This window comes from Apus apus, chromosome 6 (assembly GCF_020740795.1).
Source record: "Apus apus isolate bApuApu2 chromosome 6, bApuApu2.pri.cur, whole genome shotgun sequence".
NCBI classification, from domain to species: domain Eukaryota; kingdom Metazoa; phylum Chordata; class Aves; order Apodiformes; family Apodidae; genus Apus; species Apus apus.
This window is the reverse complement of record NC_067287.1, coordinates 27,518,657-27,539,651: the sequence shown is the minus strand read 5'-3', so window position 1 is coordinate 27,539,651 and position 20,995 is coordinate 27,518,657. Positions and strand designations below refer to the sequence as shown.

Below are 20,995 nucleotides of genomic sequence, written 5' to 3'. Positions count from 1 at the left end.
GCCGGGCGCTCGCCCCAGAGTGCAGGTGGCGGCGACGGCGGCGGCTCGGTCGGTGCCGGCGGGGCCCGCTCCCGGCGCGGGGGCAGCGGCTGCGGCAGGTGTCCGGGGCATGCGGCGGCGGTAGGACGGGCGGCGGCGATGGGCGGCCGGGAGCTGCTGGTGCCGCTGCTGCTGGGGCTGCCGCTGCTGCTGGGGCTGCCGGCGGCGGGGCGCGCCGCCTCCAAGGCGCTGGTGTGCCAGGAGATCACGGTGCCGATGTGCAAGGGTATCGGCTACAACCTTACCTACATGCCCAACCAGTTCAACCACGACACGCAGGACGAGGCCGGGCTGGAGGTGCACCAGTTCTGGCCGCTAGTGGAGATCCAGTGCTCCCCGGACCTGCGCTTCTTCCTCTGCAGTATGTACACCCCCATCTGCCTGCCCGACTACACCAAGCCGCTGCCCCCCTGCCGCTCCGTCTGCGAGCGGGCCAAGGCTGGGTGCTCGCCCATCATGCAGCAGTACGGCTTTGCCTGGCCTGAGAGGATGAACTGCGACAGCCTGCCAGTGCTGGGGGACACCGAGGTGCTCTGCATGGGATACAACCGCACAGAAGCCACCACCCTGCCTCCTTTCTTCGGGAAGCCCACGCGCCCGGCCAAGGATGTGGCCAAAAACCTGACCCCACTCGGTGGGCAGCGCCCCTCGGGGCTGGACTGCAGCAGGACTTGCAAGTGCAAAGCGCCCCTGATCTCCATCTCCAAGGAGTCACATCCACTGTACAACCGCATCAGGACTGGGCAGGTACCCAACTGTGCCATCCCCTGCTACCAGCCCTACTTCACCCAGGATGAGAAGACCTTCGCCACCTTCTGGATCGGCCTCTGGTCCATCCTCTGTTTCCTCTCCACCTCCACCACTGTTGCCACCTTCCTCATTGACATGGAGCGTTTCAAGTACCCAGAGCGTCCCATCATCTTCCTCTCTGCCTGCTACCTCTTCGTCTCTGTGGGCTATGTCGTGCGGCTGGTGGCAGGGCATGCCAACGTGGCTTGCGACCTGGAGCACCACCATATTCACTATGAGACCACGGGCCCTGCCCTCTGCACCGTGGTTTTCCTTCTTCTCTACTTTTTTGGCATGGCCAGCTCCATCTGGTGGGTCATCCTTTCCCTCACCTGGTTCCTGGCAGCTGGCATGAAGTGGGGCAACGAGGCCATCGCTAGCTATGCACAGTATTTCCACCTGGCTGCCTGGCTCATCCCCAGTGCCAAATCCATCGCTGTACTGGCACTCAGCTCTGTAGATGGTGACCCAGTGGCTGGGGTTTGCTACGTGGGCAACCAGAGCCTGGAGAACCTGCGGGGCTTTGTGCTAGCACCACTGGTGGTTTACCTCTTCACCGGTAGCCTCTTCCTGCTGGCTGGCTTCGTCTCGCTCTTTCGTATCCGCAGTGTGATCAAGCAGGGTGGCACCAAGACTGACAAGCTGGAGAAGCTGATGATCCGTATCGGCATCTTCACTGTGCTCTACACTGTGCCCGCCACGATCGTCATTGCCTGCTACATCTACGAGCAGCACAACCGGGAGGCATGGGAGCAGGCACAGAACTGCTCCTGCCCGGGGGACCCCCACCGCCCCAAACCCGACTACGCCATCTTTATGCTGAAGTACTTCATGTGCCTGGTGGTGGGCATCACCTCTGGTGTCTGGATCTGGTCTGGCAAGACACTTGAATCCTGGAGGCGCTTCACAGCCCGCTGCTGCCAGGCCAGGAAGCCTGTGGGTGCTTCTGTGTACGGTGAGGCCAGCCCAGCACTGGCAGGCAGGATGGTGGTGCCCAGTATGGCCTCCTACCACAAGCAGGTCCCGCTGTCGCATGTGTGACCAGAGGGAGCCTCGGTGACCCCAGCCACAGGGAGGAGAGGGTTGCAAAGACCCTGGGCCACAAAAGAGGGGGTGGCAACTGGGCCACTCTTGGCATCCTCAGCCCCACCGTGGCAGTGCTGCCCGGGACTGAGCATATGTGTTTGGGGGGCATGGAGCAGCCACAGCTCAGGGCAGGGCAAGAAGAGGTGCTGCCAGCAATGTGGGGGCAGGGGGACAGGGAGGCCTGGAGCCTGGCACTGTTGTGTGTGCCCCATTTGGGATCCCACACTCTGTTTGGGGTCCTGGAGTGCTGCTGCCTGTGGGCACTTCAGGTGGCAGGTCACCCTCGAGCACCAATTTGTGTCCCACAGTGAGCCTCTGGGCAGGTCTTGCTGGGGTGAAAGGGAGAGCTGCAGCAGATAGGGCAGGTGGTGGCCCCCAACCCCAGGTGTGCTGGCAGTGGCACCAAGCTGCTCACCAGAGCCCAGGGCTGAAGAGAGCTGGCAGTGGGGGCTGCACCCTGCCTTCTGCACCTGGGCCCCCGGGCAGAGCGGGATGGCTCCCCCAGAGCCCCCCCATGTTACAGAGGAGAGGACTGGGGGCCCCAGCGTGCTGAGCCTTAAGGAAGGGAGGGAGGCAGCTGCGGGGCCAGAGGCTTTGAGGGGGCTGCAGAGAGGAGATGCCACCTGGCCCTGGAGGCTGACAGGGTCAGGGTCCCACCTCCCTGCATCACATGCAGGGACCAGGCGACCCCAGAGGTCCCTTCTCCCCAGGCAAGCACGTTCTGTCTGTCGCCAGGCAGGGGGCGCTCAGTGCCGGGCAGGGACTGGGGTCGTGGGGCTTGGGACTGTGGCACGACTCCCGGGTCTGACCTGTTGGTCTGCGATGGGCGGCCAGCTCCACCTCCCGTGGAGCAACTCGCCCTGAGAAGCGAGGGGCTCTCAGAGTGACGAGGCTGCCAGGGCACCACTGGCTCTGGCCTCCTCCTGAGCTGTCGTGTGCACTGCGAAGGGGTCACTGCTGCTCCCCACCTCTTGCCTCTGCCGCAGGGTGGGTTTCTTGCCTCTCCCTTGTGTGCTGCAGGTTGCCTGGGCTGAGGTGAGCAACCTTGGTGCCCTGCCTGCCAGCCCACCAGGGCTGGGTGTGCTTCTGCAGCTGGCAGCGTGTGCAGGGGGTTTCCAAGGTGGGCAGCGGTCTGTCACTCCTGGGGAGCCTCTGGATTTTCCAGCCAGCCAGCTTCAACACTTCTGGCTGCTGTTTTCAAAGCTGCACCTCTGTTGGAGACAGCGTCGGGTTTAAGAGTAAGCAGTTAATTTAGGAAAACTCAGCAGAGAACTTGTCCTCCCTTTCCTTCAGCTTTGCAAGCTTTTTTCACTTCCCCAGGTTAGGCAGCAGCAGAGCACTGACAGAAACGGTGCCTGGCATTAAGCAGTGGTGACAGCTGGGTTTCGATAAGTAGAATGATGGGGGAGTTGAAGGGGGGGGCTGTTGTCAACTTCACTGAACACAGTGAGGATGAGGAACTCTGGCTGTGGCACAGCTGGCAGCCTCTGGCTTCAGCCCACTTGTGAAAGCACCTGCTTTTTTTATTTTTTTTTTTCCTGCCCTGAGTGCTGATCATGTATGTAACCACCCAGCCGTTGCTTGAGTCCTTTTTGCCCTCTCAAGTGTGGCACTGTGACCTGGCTGCTCAAGCACTGGAGAACAACTGCTGGCTCTGCTCCCACAGGACTTGCAAGGATGTGAGGTTGTTCTCAACACCCTTTGACCACTTCAGTCAAGAACGTTTCCACCTCATTTTAAAACCAAAGCCTGGGAAGTGAGGGGGACGCTCAAGTAGCACATCGGCTGATATAGGTGCTGCCAAGGTAGCTCAGGAGTGTCTCTGGGGCACTGTGGATGGAGGAGCCAGCGGCTCAGCAGGGACTGAGGGCTCAGCAGGGGCTGAGCAGCACATATCAGCACTCTTGTGACAGTGGGCTCACTCCTCCAGCATGTTGCAGTACTTCATTGCGGACAGAATTGCACCATATTGTGTTACAAACTGTAAATAGTTGTATTATAGCCTTGTTTGTACATAGAGAAGCTGTAGTGACCTTTGATACGGGTTTGGGACAGGTGTGTTCTCGGCAGCGAGGCAGGTGAGGTGCAGGGGTGCTGTGGGTAGTCTTGTGTTGTAATCCAGGGCATTAAATGACTCCAACCTGCTCCAATCCACGCCTTGCTGGACTCCTCTTTCTGTAGTGCCTTTTGTAGATACAGCTAAACACACATCATGCAATACAATGAACAAAACCATGTCAGAGGTGGTGTTTTGTTGTTTTAATATTTTTTTTTCAAAGTGCAACTGACTGTGTAAAGCTTTTTTTTTTTAATTAATTTTTTAAAAAAAGCCAAGATTAGCAACAAACCGTTGCCTATTGAAAAACGCAAGAGCATTTTCAGCTTTGATCTAATGGTGGGTTAATGCAATCAACGTGTGTTTGAGCCTGGCTTCACAGCAACAAGTGGCAGGAGGGGGGGAAGGAGCCCTTGCCGTGCACCCTGTAGGCAATTTACATGTCGGTTTTTGCCTTTTCCATTACTGATGCTGTTCTATGTTTTTTAAATAACTGCGCTATATTTTGTGATGAGCTGAAGAAATTTTATTCAAAGAGAAGTATCGAGTTTAGTTATTTATGAAGACCAAAAAACCCCAGCCAAACCTTTGTGTTGTTTTCTTTGCTTCTGCTAGACTATTAATTACCATAAGAACTTGCCTGTGACAGGGACAGGGAGGCATGTACTAGGGGTGGTGGAGGACTGGTGAGGCATTTATGGTTTTGTGGCTTGGGAATGCATGTTCAGGGGGTGCTGTGCTCGCTGGCTGTGTTGCTGACTGGTGCCTATGACCTCCCTGACAGTGAGTTTCCTTGACAGGCCAAGGTCACACTGTGCTGGTAGAATAGGGTTAACTATCAACTTTTATTGGTGTTCTGCCGTTTGCACAGTATCAGTCCCTCACCCTGCACTGGGCAAAGGCCTTGATAAGGTGCCTTTTGATACTTCTCAGGGCAAGCAGATGACAGCTCTTAGACAAGCAGGATGCTACACATTGAGTGAGTGTACGTGTTGCCATCTGCTGTGCATGCTCTTGTGTTCGGAGAAGCACTTCAGGAAAGACAGCAAGGGGTTAAGGCTGGCTCCCTGGTGACTAATGGTGCAGGACTCTGCTATCTAGTTAGGTGTGTAGGCACACACCAGGTCCCACTAGATAGGATCTCTTACCTGGAAGCAGCATTCCAGCACCCGTTGATAAACCTGACAGCAGCACAGCCTGACTCACCCTTCCTCAGGGCTGGGTGATCTGCATCCCCATGCTCAAGTACAGGCAAAACATGTCAGGGGCTGATCCTATCACACAGGGCAACTGTTTTGGAGCGTGGAGGGGACATGCACCATCTCAGCACCTGGTTCTTACTGAGGAGCTGCAGACACTCCCGGCTTGGCTCCGGAAGTAACTCCAGCACCTGGCCAGCAGCCTTGTTGTCATCCTTACCTCCCAGGAAGCTGCTGTGACCTCGTCTCCTCCATAAATGGGAGTTTGACAGAGCAGGAGCCAAAGTGGTTGCTTCATCCGAAAACACCGTATCCACAAAGGCAGACTGAGACTTTTCTAATCCTATGACAAACAAGCCAGTGATCAGCCTGTTAAATGCTCTTTTCCTAGCTAGTCAATTGGCTCTGTGTGTGTGTGAAGTGTGTAAGTAAACTACAGTCACTTTGGCAGCACCCTGTAATTCACTGTATGTGCTCAAACAGCTTGTTGCAAGCGTAGTTTTCCTAGATAACGTGATGGCAAGTCAGTCCTATGTCAGGCTACTCTTGTGCTGTGGGAAATGCCTGCGTGGGGAAGGGGCAGAAGCTGGTGAGTGCTGAGCTCTGAGCACTGAGCACAGCACCAGCTCACCCTGCCCTATGCACGCCTGCCAACCCCCTCTGCAAGCTCTTGTTTCAATTGCTCTTCTGCCCTCTTCTGCTTGCTCAGGTTATGCTTGATGCCTATACTCTTTATCTAGAAGCACTGGTCTTGAGATTTATTCCATCCCTGAAGTGCCTGTCCTCTTAACTGCCAAACCCACACCAAAGTAGCTCTCATAAAATTTCCTTAGAAACAAAATATACAGTCCCTGTACACAAAGGGAAAGGGCTGTTGAAGCACAAGGGCATCACGTAGCCCACAGACACATCCGTGACTTGCTGCCCCTGCTGCCTGTTAACATGATTCTCTTGGTGTTCTTGTTGGTGCTCACATTAGTCTTGCTGGGCCGTAGCATAGTTATTGTCTCTGCAAACAGTATTTACTGCCAGAGGGGGAGTGCTGTCCTGGAACTGGATGCAGTCAGAGGTCACCTTAACATAGATTAAATATTATTCAGCTGTTGGGTTGAGTGAGACAAGGTCCAGTGATCCTGTAGCTGGGCATAGAGGCAGGTAGCAATCTCGGTACTTCCAGTGTTCTATGACTGCAATTTTTCTTTCATCTTTTTGTGCAAAGTGCTGCCAACATATAAAGAGTACTGAAAGTTACAGGATATCCCCCCCTCCTCATGTTCATCTTCTGGCAGAACCACCTAAATCCAATTTCTTGTGAAACACTGTGACTGCTTATCCCTTTAAAAGGGAGCTGTATGGTTGACTTTTTCTTTCTTTTTTACCCAAGAAATTAACTAGCTGTGGTTTCCAGAACCTAACTCTTTTAGGGAGACCAGAATGTTAAATGGAACTGCTATTTTTTTTTTTTTCTCTCTTAAGAAGTTGAGTTGTAGTTGATCTCTGTTTAGCATCTGCTGAACAAATTAAAAATAGGCCCCAAGTCAATCCAGATGATGGGTCACTTGTAGCTTCCAGTGTAGTGCTTCTCAAGTGAGGACTTACTTAAAACACCATCACCTCCAGAGAGGCTGGTCCTGGCCATTTAAGTGCAAAGACACTGTCAGCGAGTAGTTCTTTGAGCAGCCTGAGTCCAAATACAAATGCAAAGGGCATGTGGAACTAGGCAGGCAGCTTTGCGAGGCCCCACCCCCGCCAGAGGAAGCGGCTGCCAGGGCCTGGCTCCCTGGCCACTTGCCGGGTCACTGTGGGAAAAGGAAGGCAAAACACTGGGATGAGGAATGGAGGGGCCTGAACACACACCACGGGTTTTTTTTCTTTTTTTTTGCATATCCCCAAATACTTGTAAGGGGGGGGATGAAATCAGAGAGCTGTACAGAATGCACAATTCACCTTTAGCTTTAATTAAAATAGAGTTTATTAGCTTTTCTTTTAATACAAACATGAGAAATGAAAACCACCTGAAGATGTAGCATTGTTTTCAAAATTGAACTGTATCAATACCTGAAGTGCCAAGTTCCTTGGATTTGGGAGCCAGGGGCTGGAATATTTGCATACTGCAAAAGGCTGTATGCATCACTTAACCAGCTGAGTGCAGCCAGACTGGTGAGCACAGTCAGACAGCCCCACTCCCAAAGGCACAGGGACTTGCTAGTCAGTGTAAGTTTCTGGGCCTTGGCTGGAGGAGGAAGTGCACAAAACCTGTGCCATTTGGAGGCAGATCTGCTCCTAGGACAAACTGCCTAGAATCTATTTGGATCCAAGAAGGGAAGATACTACAAAGACTTGTAACAGGAAGAGTCTAATAATACTTATCCTGTTTAGAGTTCAGTTTCAGAGCCTGAAAGTAAGCTCCATTCCAAAGTCTCAGAGCAAAACCCATGCCTCTAGAGCAGTTGCACAAGTTAAAACTGACTTTGAAAAAAAAAAAAAAAAAAGGGTTTTCTAGAAAGCTTTTTATAATTCTCAATTGAACACAGTATTTTTCAATCTACCTTGTTAGGTAGTCCAGGAGTATCAAACTCATTACTGTCTCATTATGAATGTAAATCCCTCCCAGGAAACAAAAACCCAGGGAGAGCCAGATGGATGCACAATATCAGCTTTAGGAACTCCACTGTATATAGCACAAGAAATCTGCAGTAGAACTCGGAGAAGCAGTGCTGCACACATGCCATTCACCACTGGATTGCTACACTGTTTGGGATGGTGATGTTTCCAGACCAACTTTCTCATTCAATGCCTCAGAAAAATACACAAATTGCGTCTCTTCCAGAGCAATACAAGTATCAGAAAATGAGAGAAGCACCATATTTCACAAGAAATGCAGCATGGACCCTATACATTTTAACAATACATAAAACCGTATCTCTGCCCCAGTCAAAACATTCAAAGTCTTTCGACAATCTCTACTGGAGTGAAGTTGTGGGTGCAGAGCTGGAATTCCTTCTTGCTGGGCAGCTTCTTGGTTATGAACAGATCACCAGTAATAGCAGCTTTTAGTAGCCAAACCAGGGAAAAGCTGTCAACACATGTATATGCTACTGTTTTCGGCTCCAGAGTGGCTTTGTACTTTGAGAGTCCCATGTTTTGTTTTATTTTTGTTAACACTGCATTAGCCTGAAATATAAATGCAGTGAGACTCTGGATGACAGGGAAAGGAGGGTAGAACATTTTAACTATAGTCATGTGGTTAGTGTTTAAATTCTAAAATTTAAAACTACTTATTATTAAAAACCTGAAGAGTTCACAGCTATAGGCCTACATAGTAAGCAAACATCCATGGGGGAGAGAAGGAGAGAAGTTTGGTTTTGCACCTCTGGATACATTAGAAGGAGGAGAGAGTTGATTTGACAAAGATCTTGTCTTTTGCACCGAGTATGCTCCTCAAGCTCTGGGCTCTCTTGACTAGTTTACCCTCCTCTCCTCTTGCTGGAAGACACCATCACCGCTGGCTTGTGTGCATGGAGTGGTGGTATTCCTCCAATTCATATGGATGCTGGTTCATGGTGCTGCACCTTTCTCTCTCCTCAGGAGAGGATGGCATTAGAACGGCGGATGCCAACTAAGTTATCAGCACTGAAAGATCGTCTCATAGCAGCTTTTGACAAGTCTTTGTATTTGTCTTCACACAGCCGGGAAATAGCCTAGATACCATGTTCAGATACAAAGTGAAAAGCACACATTAGGAAAGTTTGAACATTTCAAGGAAGCTTTTACAAGTATAATACCAAGAAAGCAGGCACTCTGTAGCAGTGACACTAGTAGCTGTTTTACCTAGAATGAGAGGAAATAAGAACTACTTTGGAGGGAAAATATGAGAGGGCTCTGGCCCCATGCTAACAAGAACTGTATCCACCAGCAAGCAAGGAGGTGAGTGGTTTCCATATCCAATTATCTTCATTCTTTTACCAGTCTCACTATCTAATGGAAAACTTGGATCCGTTTCAGACTTACAAGTTTGTGGAAATTATGTTCAAAATTGCACTGAGTAAGTAGGTCTGGTGCACAACCTTTTTATTGTAACAGTACAAAACCACACACAGCCATTTCTATGAGAAAAGGTTCAAACTGAAATGGTTTCTGCACCCCCTCAGGCACCTTGACCTTCGCCACTCAGTGCAAGTGAGCCTAGGAAATTAACTTCTCTTAGGATGTCTGTTTTTATTTAACTGCTTAACTGCTTTCCCACCCATTTGCTTATCTAGCTAGTCAAGCAGCCTTTATTCTGGTGCAGCTATTTTACGAACAAGTCTAATTATTTAAATCCTAATAACACATGGCTGTCCAGAAAACACTGTGTGTCTTCTCCTGCAAGGCCTATTTCTGATTGGAGCCTTCAGGCATTATCAATGCACATAAATAAGGATACTTGTATTAAGAGGCTGAACTGAATTTCAGTCCTGAACATTTACTTCTATTAATAATTTACCACCTATCACCAGATGAACTTTCAGAGTCCTGTCCTGCCATCAGCTGTAAGCCTAAAGCCTACACCTTCCCTTTAAGGCAGCACCCATTCAGAACAGCCCAGTGTGTTGGAAGTTCAAAAGGTGAACAGCACTCTGAGCGTGAATAAACTTTTAAGTGTATTTTAAAATAATTATTTACATTTATTCCTGCCGACCTTCTGGAGGCATGCATTTGGCTCAAGAGGGGCATTCTTTGAGACACTGGCTGCATGAGCTCCCAGTGCAAGACCAGACAGACTCTCCATCCTGTTTTAATGCTAGCACATCAATCATAAAGCAACCTGTGTTGACATATTTAGCCCCAGTCGCCCATATGGTGTAAATCAGTTTTCTGTCCCTGGAATACTAATTCACTGCTTCATACAGGCTCATGTGCTTCTAACCAAAAGGTAGAATTAACAATTTTATCAAATGGTTCAAATATTTATCCCATTTTAGATTAAAAACCAAAATGTCCTTTATACGTGCATTATTACTTGCATTGCAGCAAATCACATACTGTCCAGAAAATTACTCTGGTTTTAAATGCCTAACCCCAAATACTAGCAAAGAAGAAACAAAACAGGCTCACAATCTGTAAATCATCCACTTATGCCAGGGCACTGAGCAGTTCAGTAAACAATTTCCTGTGGAATATGAACTGCCCTAAAATCACATTTACAATTAGTGACAGTGTTAGCTTAAAGTGCAAGTAACAAGGGTGAGACAAAACAGAAGAGCTGCATTGCTTAACTTTAAATAGAGGAATTCATAGGCATATCATACCTATCATTCCAAAGGACCAGCAGGGATCACAATTCCAAAAGTTCAGCCCCTCTGGGATGAAATAAAAAATCCTGGCACTTGGCAGCATTTTTAGGGGTGGACAATAGAACAATATAAGCCAAGAATACCAGAGCACACCCCTCTCTGAAGTGGACTGTGGTATCAGTGTACACAGGACCTGCCGTAATGCCTTTGTTGAAAGGTCAACAAAACAACAAGCAGAGTCATCAATTAAACCTGGACAGATGAACGGTTGCACTGATCCAACAATAAATTTTGCCTGGGAATGCAGGTAATTTTGGTATTTTCAAAATGTCTTACTATCTCCAAAATCCAGGAAGACTGACTCTGCAAAAGTTAAAGTTTTTTAAAATAAGCCTTCATAGCAAAGAAGGCTGCAGGCACTCCCAGGACAGCACTTCCCATTAAGCAGAAAGGGGCAGTGATCTGTATTTACACTTGCTCTGGACATTCTGAAGGACCCTAAGAAGCAGTTATTCCAAAAGTTTATCTTAAAGCAATGCTATTTTTTGAAAGGTGAGGTTCTAACAGTTGTGAAAAGAAACTTATTATCATCTCTGCAGCTGTCTCCAGACAAATGGTTTATTAAACCATGAGAGCAGTTAGAGTGCTCCCTCTAAATCTAAAAGCAGCTGTGCAGTGGGAAACCCTCAGCTGGTATTATTCAGAAAGGTCTGAGTGTGACTGTCTCTGGGTGCTTGGAATATCGACTGTGACCAGGGAAGGACAGACAATCCATTACATATGACACTAATCCTTTCAATCGTAAGTAGCCTAGCTGAGCTATGGTTCCCAAAATAACATCCATTTTATTTTGTAATCTGCTAGACTCCTGTAATCTGTCCCTTCCTTTCCTCAGAATACTAGTTTAGCCTAGGCATGGTTTTAGAAGTGCTAACTGTAGGTATAAAGGGGTTAAATTAGCCTGAAATACACTAATCTAAAAGCTTTTTAGTTTTTCTAACTGCCACTTAACATGATTAGCAACAGATGCTCTTACTACACATAGAGAGTCCTCTGCTCAGCCAATCTCGGACCATTACCTCCAGTTTCTGTGCTCTCTCTTTACTGAGAGGCTCCAGCAGAAAGCTCAGGTTATTGTCATCTGCTAGGGAGCGAAGATCGAAGTAGTATTTGGCGTAAACACTGGCAGGAACATTGATATTAAACTGCAGTAGCTCCAAGAAGTGTCTTTCCATCTCGTTCCTAGGAGGTGCAAAGGACAGAAGACAAAGGAAAAAAAGATTGTTTTAGCTGGCTGAAAACACTGAAGAGACATCAAGCTTGTTTTTAAAACCAGCAACTTTGAAATAGTCTTCAAGAGCTCTGCATTATTAGTTTCAAGAGACAGGTCATTCACTAGTGCTCAAAACAAGGTGCAGCTTTTGAGTCCTGGCACCTCCGGCTCGGAGAGAAAGGTAGTGCCCTGTCGTGCACTTGCTCGGCTGACCGGGGAGGTTCATTCTTCAGAGTTCCATTAGTGCAGCTGTACAATTCATGTGCCATTCTCACTCCGTACAGCCCCACACTATAGTGATCAGATGAAAGGAATGATGTATGCTGTTTATTAGCTCTGAAGAACTTGCAGACATTTTCACCAGGCTGATAACAGGAAGGGGGTTTATTGAAGTAGAGGCGAACTAACAAAAGGAGTAGGCAGATCACCACGGCAACAAATGGATCTATGAAGAGCTGCTGCTATTATCTCACAGAAAAAAGCCTCTTGAAGCAACATGGATTCATCTCCAGTAAATAAATAAATAAGAAGCATTAGGTGGGAGAAGGAATTTTCTCCTCAATAGCATTAGGCAGGATAACAAAGTACTATGTCAAAGGCCACTGTCCAGTTTTTACTCACCCGTCTATTTTCACTGGGCAAAATATTTGGAGGGAAGTGGGGAGAGTGCCATGACATGAAAACAGCTGCTTCAGCTACTGTACTGTGGCACAGTTCCACAGCAGAAAAGCAATGCTTTACAAATTAACCTGAAAGAAACTGGGGGTACCCAAACCACGCAGTTCAGTTCAACACTAACTCGACAACTGTTCCTACTGCTAGCAGACTTGTCTCAACAGAAATAGGCCAACTGTGAATACACCAGGAAAGTTGCACAAATTCAGTGTCACGGATGTTGCTGCTTTTAAGGTGGTTTTAAAATTGATGTTTTACCTATCGGGTGGGGGAATAAATCAAGGAATTATCCAGGTTGTGTCCTGTATTGGATGGTGGGTCTCAATATGAATAGCAGCTTTGTGCTTGTTTCTAGCATAGTGGACTTGAGTATCATTGAACCTAGTGCCAAAATTAATTTCCTGTTCATATGGTCATAAGCCTATAGAAATGTAAATCAGATAATGTTTTGATGATCAGCTGATCCTTGATTTACCCAGTGAATAAAAGCTCTTCAGTGCCCCTTTTGTACTCACTACACTAATACATTTTAATTATGTAAAAATACAATTCTTCATTGGATTAACAAGTCTATTAACAGTGCTTTAAAATCTGGGAAAGGATAATGCCCATGTGCTTCTGTGCCTTATTTACAAATACATGTAGCCAAAAGAATGAACAGCATGTGTCCCCCTTACAAACAATCATAGTAAGATTAGCAGCTGCAGTTAATTTTTCAGTGATTATGGATTCACTCTAATCAAAGCAAGCAAGTTTTAACAAAGGATGGTTTTCAAATATCAATTTAATTTCCTTTTATTTTCCCCCATTAGAAAGAAGTAAAACAAAACAACCCACCCCAAAAAATCAAAAGAAAAAACCCTTTCAAGTAAAACCCCACCTTTGCTTTGGTCAAGTACAAAAGGGCTTGTGATAAAAAAATGAGATGAACACTTTACCTACATTGAGTAAGAAGAAGCTAAGGCAAATGAAGTCATTTGCCAGTCCCAAGGCCTGGATCACGTATCCTTTAGCAAACTGCTAGGTTTCTGTGAGAGCCACACAGGTCACACAGAGCTCCGAGTTGGGGCTGCCAAACAAGCACGTTTCAGCAGTAAGAAAAGCGTGTTTGGTGAGGACAAGGTGCACCTATGCTGCCTTCAGAAGAGGTGCCTGGCTTGTGCACGTACATACACAAAGATCTGTAAATTGGGTGAACCTAATGAGATCTATAAACCCTTTTGCCAGTTCCAAAGTGCTCTAATCCCCATGCATGCAGTGGCTTATCACAAGTATGCATCAGGTCAGTGAGATCATTCTAGATATGCAAAGCCAAGAGGAAAATTCACATGAAGGTCATAAACAAAACTTGCCACCAGTCCTCACAGACAGCACAGGAACAGTCCATCTAGGGAGTGATACCTAGTAGAGTCCTGCCAAGCACACTTTAGCTGGAGAGCTGCTGGGGTTTCAGGTGGGTTTTTTTGGCAGCATCACCAACCATCTCCAACATCAGAAGGCAACCATGGCTGAAATCCTTTGCCAGTTGTTTTCTCTCAGTACTGTTTGTAACCAGAACATAAAACTCACCAGCAAGTGACTTGTTTAAAAATACTGGAACTACTAAAGCTGACAATTAACTACAGTAGCAACTATTAACTGAAAGTACACTTATAAACTTAAAACTCACTTTTGCTGAGTTTTTAAAGCAGTTTTCCAAGGTCCTGATTATGGTGATGTTACCCAACCCAGGAGCAGTGAAGTCTGCCAAGTTGCAGCAGTGCAGCGCCTGTGACGGACGCCTCTGGGTCACTGCCAGAGAGGGGTTGTACAGCCTGTACCTAAATCCAAAGGTCTAAGTAATTTCAAATGAGATGGATTAAAAAAATCCCATCTCCAAATTAGAGGAAAAATTCAGTCTATTTTCCCTACCACCATCCTTGCTTTGAAAATATAAGTACTGACAATTTCAGGAGACCCAGCACTGGCAATAGAGAATAAACATCCTGCTTGTTACAGATGTTTTCAGTGATATCCATTTGATTTGTCTCAAATAGGGCAGGAAGAAGAGACATCAAAAAGAGCAAGATGTGTACTCCAGCACTCCTAGCACTGCTGACCCCACTTCAGCCATCTCAGAGTTATTTGCAGCAATGCTTCAAGTATGTTCCTCAGATAGATGAGCACTCTGAGCCAGGTTGAGTGAAGATGTACATTGTGTAAAATCACTAATTATGCTTTCCTGAAAGCAAGGCTGATACAGCCCTGCATTTGGAGACAAAGAGCTCCAGGCAAGGGGTATGTATAAAACCAGGTGCTACGTTTGCTGCTGCTGTTTGCAGTGTGAAAAAATTTGAATAATTAATAATGTTTTGGTAAAGATAACTCTCCTATATTTAGAAATGCTGCCCACCACCTTAAAAAGTGGATATTCCTCCCTTCTAAGGAGTTCCAGATAAATAATTACTTACTGTTTAAACATTAACTTCAGGCTGAATGCAGGGAAGAGAGCTTGGGGCAAGAACAGACTCTCTCCCAGTGCTGTGTGCAGACCTCCATCACCTCAGTCTGCTCCTATGCTAGAACTGACTTAATAGGTAGGCCTGGACACGTGCTTAAGTACTGCACAGCAGTGTGATAAAGTGCAGAAACACACAGAGCATGTCATGAAGTCTGTTAAGGCCAGAAAGCCTGATATTAAGCTAGCCTTCTAGCATTCCTACCACTGTGATAATAATGGGAGTAGGGGAACAAGCTGGCAAACAGAATTAAAACAACTCTCAGAACAGAACTTCCTGAGAAAGAATTTAGCAAAAGAATCTAATAGGCCAAATTCACTCTACATAGACACATCTCCAGCCATACTATGAGCCTGGAGCACATGGATTCATGTCCTGAAACTGCAGAAATTATGTAGCTTAAAGCTGAGTGCACCAAGAAAACAGCAGATACAGTATTTCTGAAAAACTGATACCTAGATCTGAGACAAGAACATATACAAAGAACAGCCTCACAAATTTTAAAATAGAAAAGGCAGGGAACAAATTCTGTTCACTTCTCCCTCCCCCAGCCACACCCCAAAAGACTCCCAGTAATACTGTAAATGAGGCACTTCAGAGTTACAACAATGCAAAAAAATAGTGGAAACAAGCAACCTGCCCTGTGGTTCATCAATGGGGGAAAGACGGTAAAAAAAATCCCCTAATTTTGAAGTTACTCACTCAAGTAATTAGAAATACCAATACAAATTTGTCTCAAAGTAAGGTTATCCACATTTTCCTAGGTTAAAAAAGGGAATGAGGCTGGCCACCAGATTTAAGATGCATACCTGTATCATAGCACTGAGACAGACATTTTTTTCAGTATGATCACAGAAACTGCCATTCCAAAGAAAAACTACTACAAAACCTTGCAACTTACATGTCTTCAACAGTAATGTCCTTCAATATTTGGCAATAATCCACATTCCACACAGCCTGATCATCCCAGACTTTAGAAGCCAGCAGAATAGCTCCTAGGACTATCCTCTTCCAGTTACTAGGGCATATGTCAATCTCTGCATAGGTTAAAAGTCTTTCCAAATAAACCTATAAAAGAAAAAAAAGTTTTGTGTGCAATTAAGACCAAGATCTGAGTTCTGAGCAGCAAGCATGCCAGTCCAATACAAGTATTTTATCCCACTACTGTTAAGTGTGTCAAAATAAATATTAGTGATAATTACTTACACCTTAGAATCAAAAATTCCAGGAGTTACAGGTTCCATTTTTCAGTACAACACAAGAACTGCACCACCAAGATATAAAGACACTGAAGAATCAGTTCTGAGCATTGAGCACTGGTGCTTCAGTGAGACACTGCTAGAGTTCTTTCTGTCTCAGAGTCACGCAGTCAGTGACAGCTGCTCATAAGGGCCTATCTGGGACAGTAATTCATGCAGCATCACACTCACCTTTCATCATGGTTAAGGTTCAGAACTTGGAGCTTAACAGAAAGTGGTAAAACCTGCATTGTGTTCTGCAGTCATGGGATGAAGATGCATTAATTGCTGTCTTTCCACAATGAAAGGAGTTATAGTGTAATTTCTACTTTACCCTATAAAGAACAGGCTTCAGTCCCTCACCTACATCATCATCATTTTCTGCTTTCATCTACATCCCCAGCTGCTAAGATAGTCAAAGATAGCCAAGTCAAAGGTATGTGTCTTGGTCTTTTACTCATTTCTCCTGTGTAATTGCAAATCAGCCCAAGGAACTTAAAAAAGTTTTCTGCTATTTCATACTTCTATAATGATTCATGTACTAATTTGCACTTTCAAAAACCTGAATATAGATTGTTTTTAATGTTCTATTCCCTGAACTAAGTCCAAGGTCCTAATAAAAGCTCAGATAAACTAGTGGGTGCAGGAAGCTGCTGTACAGGCCTAAGGGCAGGATCAGTCTTTATTACTAAGGTCCCCACACACTTTCTTCCCATCCTTTGCTTCTAGCCTTCAAGTGGACTAAAGGTGTTCCTATAATAACAGAGCCATCTAGTGGTACAAAACACTTACCAAACTGTTTCTATTTTTTTTTTTTTGTAAATACTTCAAGCTGGCTAGATTCTCGGGTTAGTTATCATCTTGTTCTGTCAAAATTGCTCCCGTCTTAGGAAAAGCAAATACCTCCAGCTACTTTCAGAGTTTTAACAGCTCCATCTATCTGGCCTTTTTAATGACTTATTTCCTTATTAAAGAGAGTCCTTCAAGCTGAGCTTGCTTAATTGCAGCATTGTTTTTTGGTAACAGTTTTCTTCTGTTCTCCTTTCAGACTGTTTTCCAGAAAAAAGCCGCAATGAAGACTGACATCTAGTATACAAAAAAGTGCAGTTTAAGAGATTGTCTAATACAGCAGTTATATAGGTTGGTTTTGTCTTTCCCTTCATAAACATATATGCATGCATATATGTGCATGCATATAAACAGTCAGTATCATAATCAATTTTTAATATCCATTTTGCTTTCTGAAATCATACAACAAACTGTAGTGAGATTATTTTCTTGCTGTTGTTCTTAAGTTCCAAGTACCTGCATGTCACCTGGAGGAAAAAAGTTATCACCTCTTTGATTAGTTAAAAAAGTTTGATAGAAAGATGGCAATGTTTGAAGGCCATAATAATAAGCAAGTTAATCTTCTAGAGTTCCTATAGGATTGATCCTCGACTGCCTAGGGAGTGTCACTTGTATTGTTTTGGTTAATATGAACTCAAAATTCCCACTTTCCTGTCCACACAACTGAAATAAAATATGTCTTTGTGTCTGATCTGTTTATACCCCACTCTTCACAGTGTCCCACTGTTCTGTGCTTCTCAATAGAAAAGGTAAGTTACTTTTTAGTTAACCACTTCTTTGACTACTTAGAAATCTTCTTTAACTCACTTGTACTTTGCCTTCATCATTAACAAGGTTTCAAGAGACACTGTAACTATTTTAAAAGTCAGTTCAGCCCAGCGCACTCGTTGAGGGGAGAGAAAAAAAGAGAGTCTCCCAAAAGCTCAAGTTTCAGTACTCGGGCATCTCTTACCAGTGTCACTATTGCACATTCAGCTGTCAGCTGTGCAGCACTGAAAAGTGTCCGAACAAACCGGTAGATGTGTTTGTGATCAGGGTCATGCTTGTAGTAGTCATCTGGAACTTCTTCCCGCTGAAAGAAAGGTCTCACAATTACTGGAAATCTGTCTTACTTAATACTGACTTTAAAGAACAGACACACATGGGTGTTTCTTCTCACTGAAGAGTCCTTCATCATAGAGACAGAACAAAATGATGCACTGAGCAAAGCTAGCAGCCTTGCAATATTATGAATATTCCAAGCAAAACACAATAGCTTGAGTTGATAATATCTTTCTTTTGAACACTTTTCTGATCTGTAAGGCTAATGGGAAAGAGCATGAACTACCATTGTTATTACAGGCGTCTATGCAACATTTTAAAGACTAAAAGATTTTTTTTTTTTAAAAAAAGGCCTCTCCCTGCAAGAAAATCATTGATATGTACACACACCAGGGAAGCACTGGCTCTTCAAAAGGCAAAATTAAGAGACTTTGTAAGATTCCCCTTCCAGCTGAGGATGAGCTAAAGAACATGTGACAATAATTCTGTCACAGCTAGAATGGGAAGGTAACTTACACTGACTTCGTAGTACTCATCCTTGAGATTGCAGAAAGACAACAAAGCTAATGAACCACTAGAGAAGAAAAGCCTAGAAATAAACAGTCTGTAAAAAAGCTCCAACTTCACACACTGGTTCTGCAAAACTGATAGTTGAATAGGTTTCTACTTACAGTCCAACTTAGACCTATAGTATGTTAAATATACCAGATAAGAACAGCACAGCTGCTTGTCATTTAACAAGTAGTCATAAGGTAAGCAAAGCAGCAATGTGGTTTTGAAGCTTCACAGCCTTCCAGCACACCACTAATGGATGGAGTTACCTGTTCAAGGTGGGCATGCAACACTAGGAATAACATGAGCAGGATCCCCCTTGCATAATACCTGCACTCCAAGTACTACAAATGCATACCTGAAGTACATTTTTGCTGACTGGCACTGCAGAGGAAAGGACTGGACTGATATGTGTGACTAAGCCCTGTGATACTGGGAACTCAGAGTTTGTTTCTTCTGCTCTTATGGTTAATAGAGCCTGGATTTGGACTCCTTGTGACTGAATCTTTACAGTACAAGGTGCTCTAAGATTTCTCCTAGCTAATTAAACTTTTTAAAAGAATTGTAGGTAACCAGCCAAAACCCCACTGCTGTAGAAACTAACAAGCCATTTTTATTTTTCCCCTCAGAAAGTATGACATACAGCCTTTATTTCTGTCTGTATACTGCAGTAAGATAGAATAGACCTTTAAGTGTTCCCTAAAGGACACAAGGATTTTCCTCTATTCATACTCATTAAAGAGGAGGTAGGCTACATGAAAGGATCAAAACAGGCCAGGTTGCTAAATAAACTGTTTGATGAAGTGGAGTTCATCTTACAGAAATAATTTTCAATATGAAACAACAAATTCAGGCAGTTAAAATAGTTTTGGACCAGACTTTTCCCTTGAAGTGCCACAGTACCTACAAAAAAATCTTCTCTATAGCTCTTCTCCTGAAGTTCATTATTTTTATTGCATAAAGAGTCACATTTATTCAAGTGTGCAATTCCTAGCACAATGGTCATGTTTAGGGATGAAACTCTACAAATTTATATTTATTAAAAACTGTTCATTAACAAGCTAAATCTAAGATAGATTAAGCTGCATTCACTCAGTTAAGTCCCAGAGCAAACTGAATTTTTAAAGCCAACTGAGCTTCACTAAATTAATTTCAAATGAAAACCAAAGGAAGTGGTTCTGTAAGAAAGTCCTTACCTAGTGGTGCTCAAACTGGACATAAAAAGCACAAACTCCACTCCTGACCTCACCTGTACTGTGAGGTTTTTGCATCTTAAAGATTATCTAAAAAGGTGCACCAGAACCAGTCACATTAAAAAACACGTTGAATGCTCCCAGCTGTTACTGCAAGCAGCATTAAGCATATTTGCTTTAAAATTTTGCCTCTCAGGTTTCTGAAAACCTGACTCACTCTCTCCTGCTTTGTGTGCTGCTTCATGTACTACGTTCTCCTGTTTGCAGTCATTTAAGATTAGGCACATATCTACCAACCATGCCTTCCTAAATAAATAGAAAAGACTTAACGTAGTGTTGAAGAGGGGAAGAAAGGAGTCAGACAATAAAGTTCTGATATGAAATATGCATGTGCTCACTTTCTATTTATATTCAAAACATTGTACAAGGAAAGGCTAAGAGAACTGGCTTTGTTCAGCCTTGAGAAAAGACGGCTTAGGAGAGCCCTTATTACCGTGTTCCAGTACTTCAAGGGTGGCTACCAAAAAGATGGAGATTCCCTATTTACAAAGAGTCACATGGAAAAGACAAGAGGTCATGTCCCAACTGGACACCAGAAGAAAATTTTTCACTATGACAGCAGTAGGATATTGGAATAATCTCCCCAGGGAAGTAGTGGATTCCCTAACACTGGAAAATTTTAAGACTCAGCTTGACATGGTGCTGGGCCATCTCATGTAAACTCTGTGCCTACTTAGAAAGGTTGGACCAGATGATCCTTGAGGTCCCTTCCAACCTGGCATTCTATGATAACCACACATACTTTGCAACATTTAGAAAGACAGGATTCTGTTCATGATCTAGCTGATATCAGAAGTCCAGAGGACACTGTCTGCCCTGTATTTTACATCTAAAGATACAATTTAAGATCAATTCGCTTCTAACCTGGTGCTAAGACATTTTTATGATTTACACAATACAAACCACAATGTTAAAAAATACATATATTGATACACATTCAGAGGATCAGAAAGTTACACTTACTGTGAGAGGATGAGATTTTTCATCAAAAATGTCCAATGATCTGTCAGAATCTCTAGAAAGTAAAAATCTCTGTTTTAGCAACAAGAGTTAATTGGTAATGCTATGCTCTGCTAAAAAAAAGAGGGTAAAGGGAGACATTTTATACTTCAGCTTTTCCTGGAATACGGTATGATGTTAGATTTTATTTTTACAAAGCACTTAATTATGA

The 20,995-nt window shown here is 44.8% G+C and overlaps 3 protein-coding genes across 7 annotated transcripts in view; 2 read left to right on the top strand and 1 right to left on the bottom strand.

The window, feature by feature from the left end:
- The window catches only part of PLEKHM3 (pleckstrin homology domain containing M3), a 122,109-nt gene extending 106,311 nt beyond the window's left edge, over nt 1-15,798 (top strand). For 3 of the 4 annotated variants that reach the window (XM_051623360.1, XM_051623354.1, XM_051623358.1), the window contains one exon: nt 14,430-15,798. The gene's annotated coding sequence lies outside the window, so the exon portion shown is untranslated. Of the gene's footprint in view, nt 1-11,691; nt 12,687-14,429 lie in introns of those variants that run through there. The other variant, XM_051623355.1, reaches the window with a different exon arrangement.
- Nucleotides 31-17,231, top strand: FZD5 (frizzled class receptor 5). The gene is made up of 2 exons (XM_051623363.1): nt 31-1,783; nt 17,178-17,231. Exons 1-2 carry the CDS (start codon nt 139-141, stop codon nt 17,210-17,212), a joined length of 1,680 nt encoding a protein of 559 aa, XP_051479323.1. The 5' UTR covers nt 31-138; the 3' UTR covers nt 17,213-17,231.
- CCNYL1 (cyclin Y like 1) overlaps nt 7,124-20,995 on the bottom strand; it is a 35,695-nt gene continuing 21,823 nt past the window's right edge. The window contains exons 6-10 of one of the 2 annotated variants that reach the window (XM_051623365.1): nt 20,788-20,839; nt 17,931-18,050; nt 15,793-15,959; nt 11,525-11,687; nt 7,124-8,870 (exon numbers count right to left, since the gene is read on the bottom strand). In XM_051623365.1, the coding sequence (XP_051479325.1) occupies nt 8,754-8,870; nt 11,525-11,687; nt 15,793-15,959; nt 17,931-18,050; nt 20,788-20,839 (619 nt within the window). In that variant the 3' untranslated portion in view covers nt 7,124-8,753. The remainder of the gene's footprint in view (nt 8,871-11,524; nt 11,688-15,792; nt 15,960-17,930; nt 18,051-20,787; nt 20,840-20,995) is intronic. The other variant, XM_051623366.1, reaches the window with a different exon arrangement.

What these genes read in the sequence shown, in the direction of transcription:
- FZD5 (XM_051623363.1), top strand. Translation starts at nt 139, where the DNA reads ATGGGCGGCCGGGAGCTGCTGGTGCCGCTGCTGCTGGGGCTGCCGCTG. An exon ending in TGTGGGTGCTTCTGTGTACG is followed by an intron (nt 1,784 to 17,177) that starts GTGAGGCCAGCC and finishes TTCTCCTTTCAG; the next exon opens with ACTGTTTTCCAGAAAAAAGC.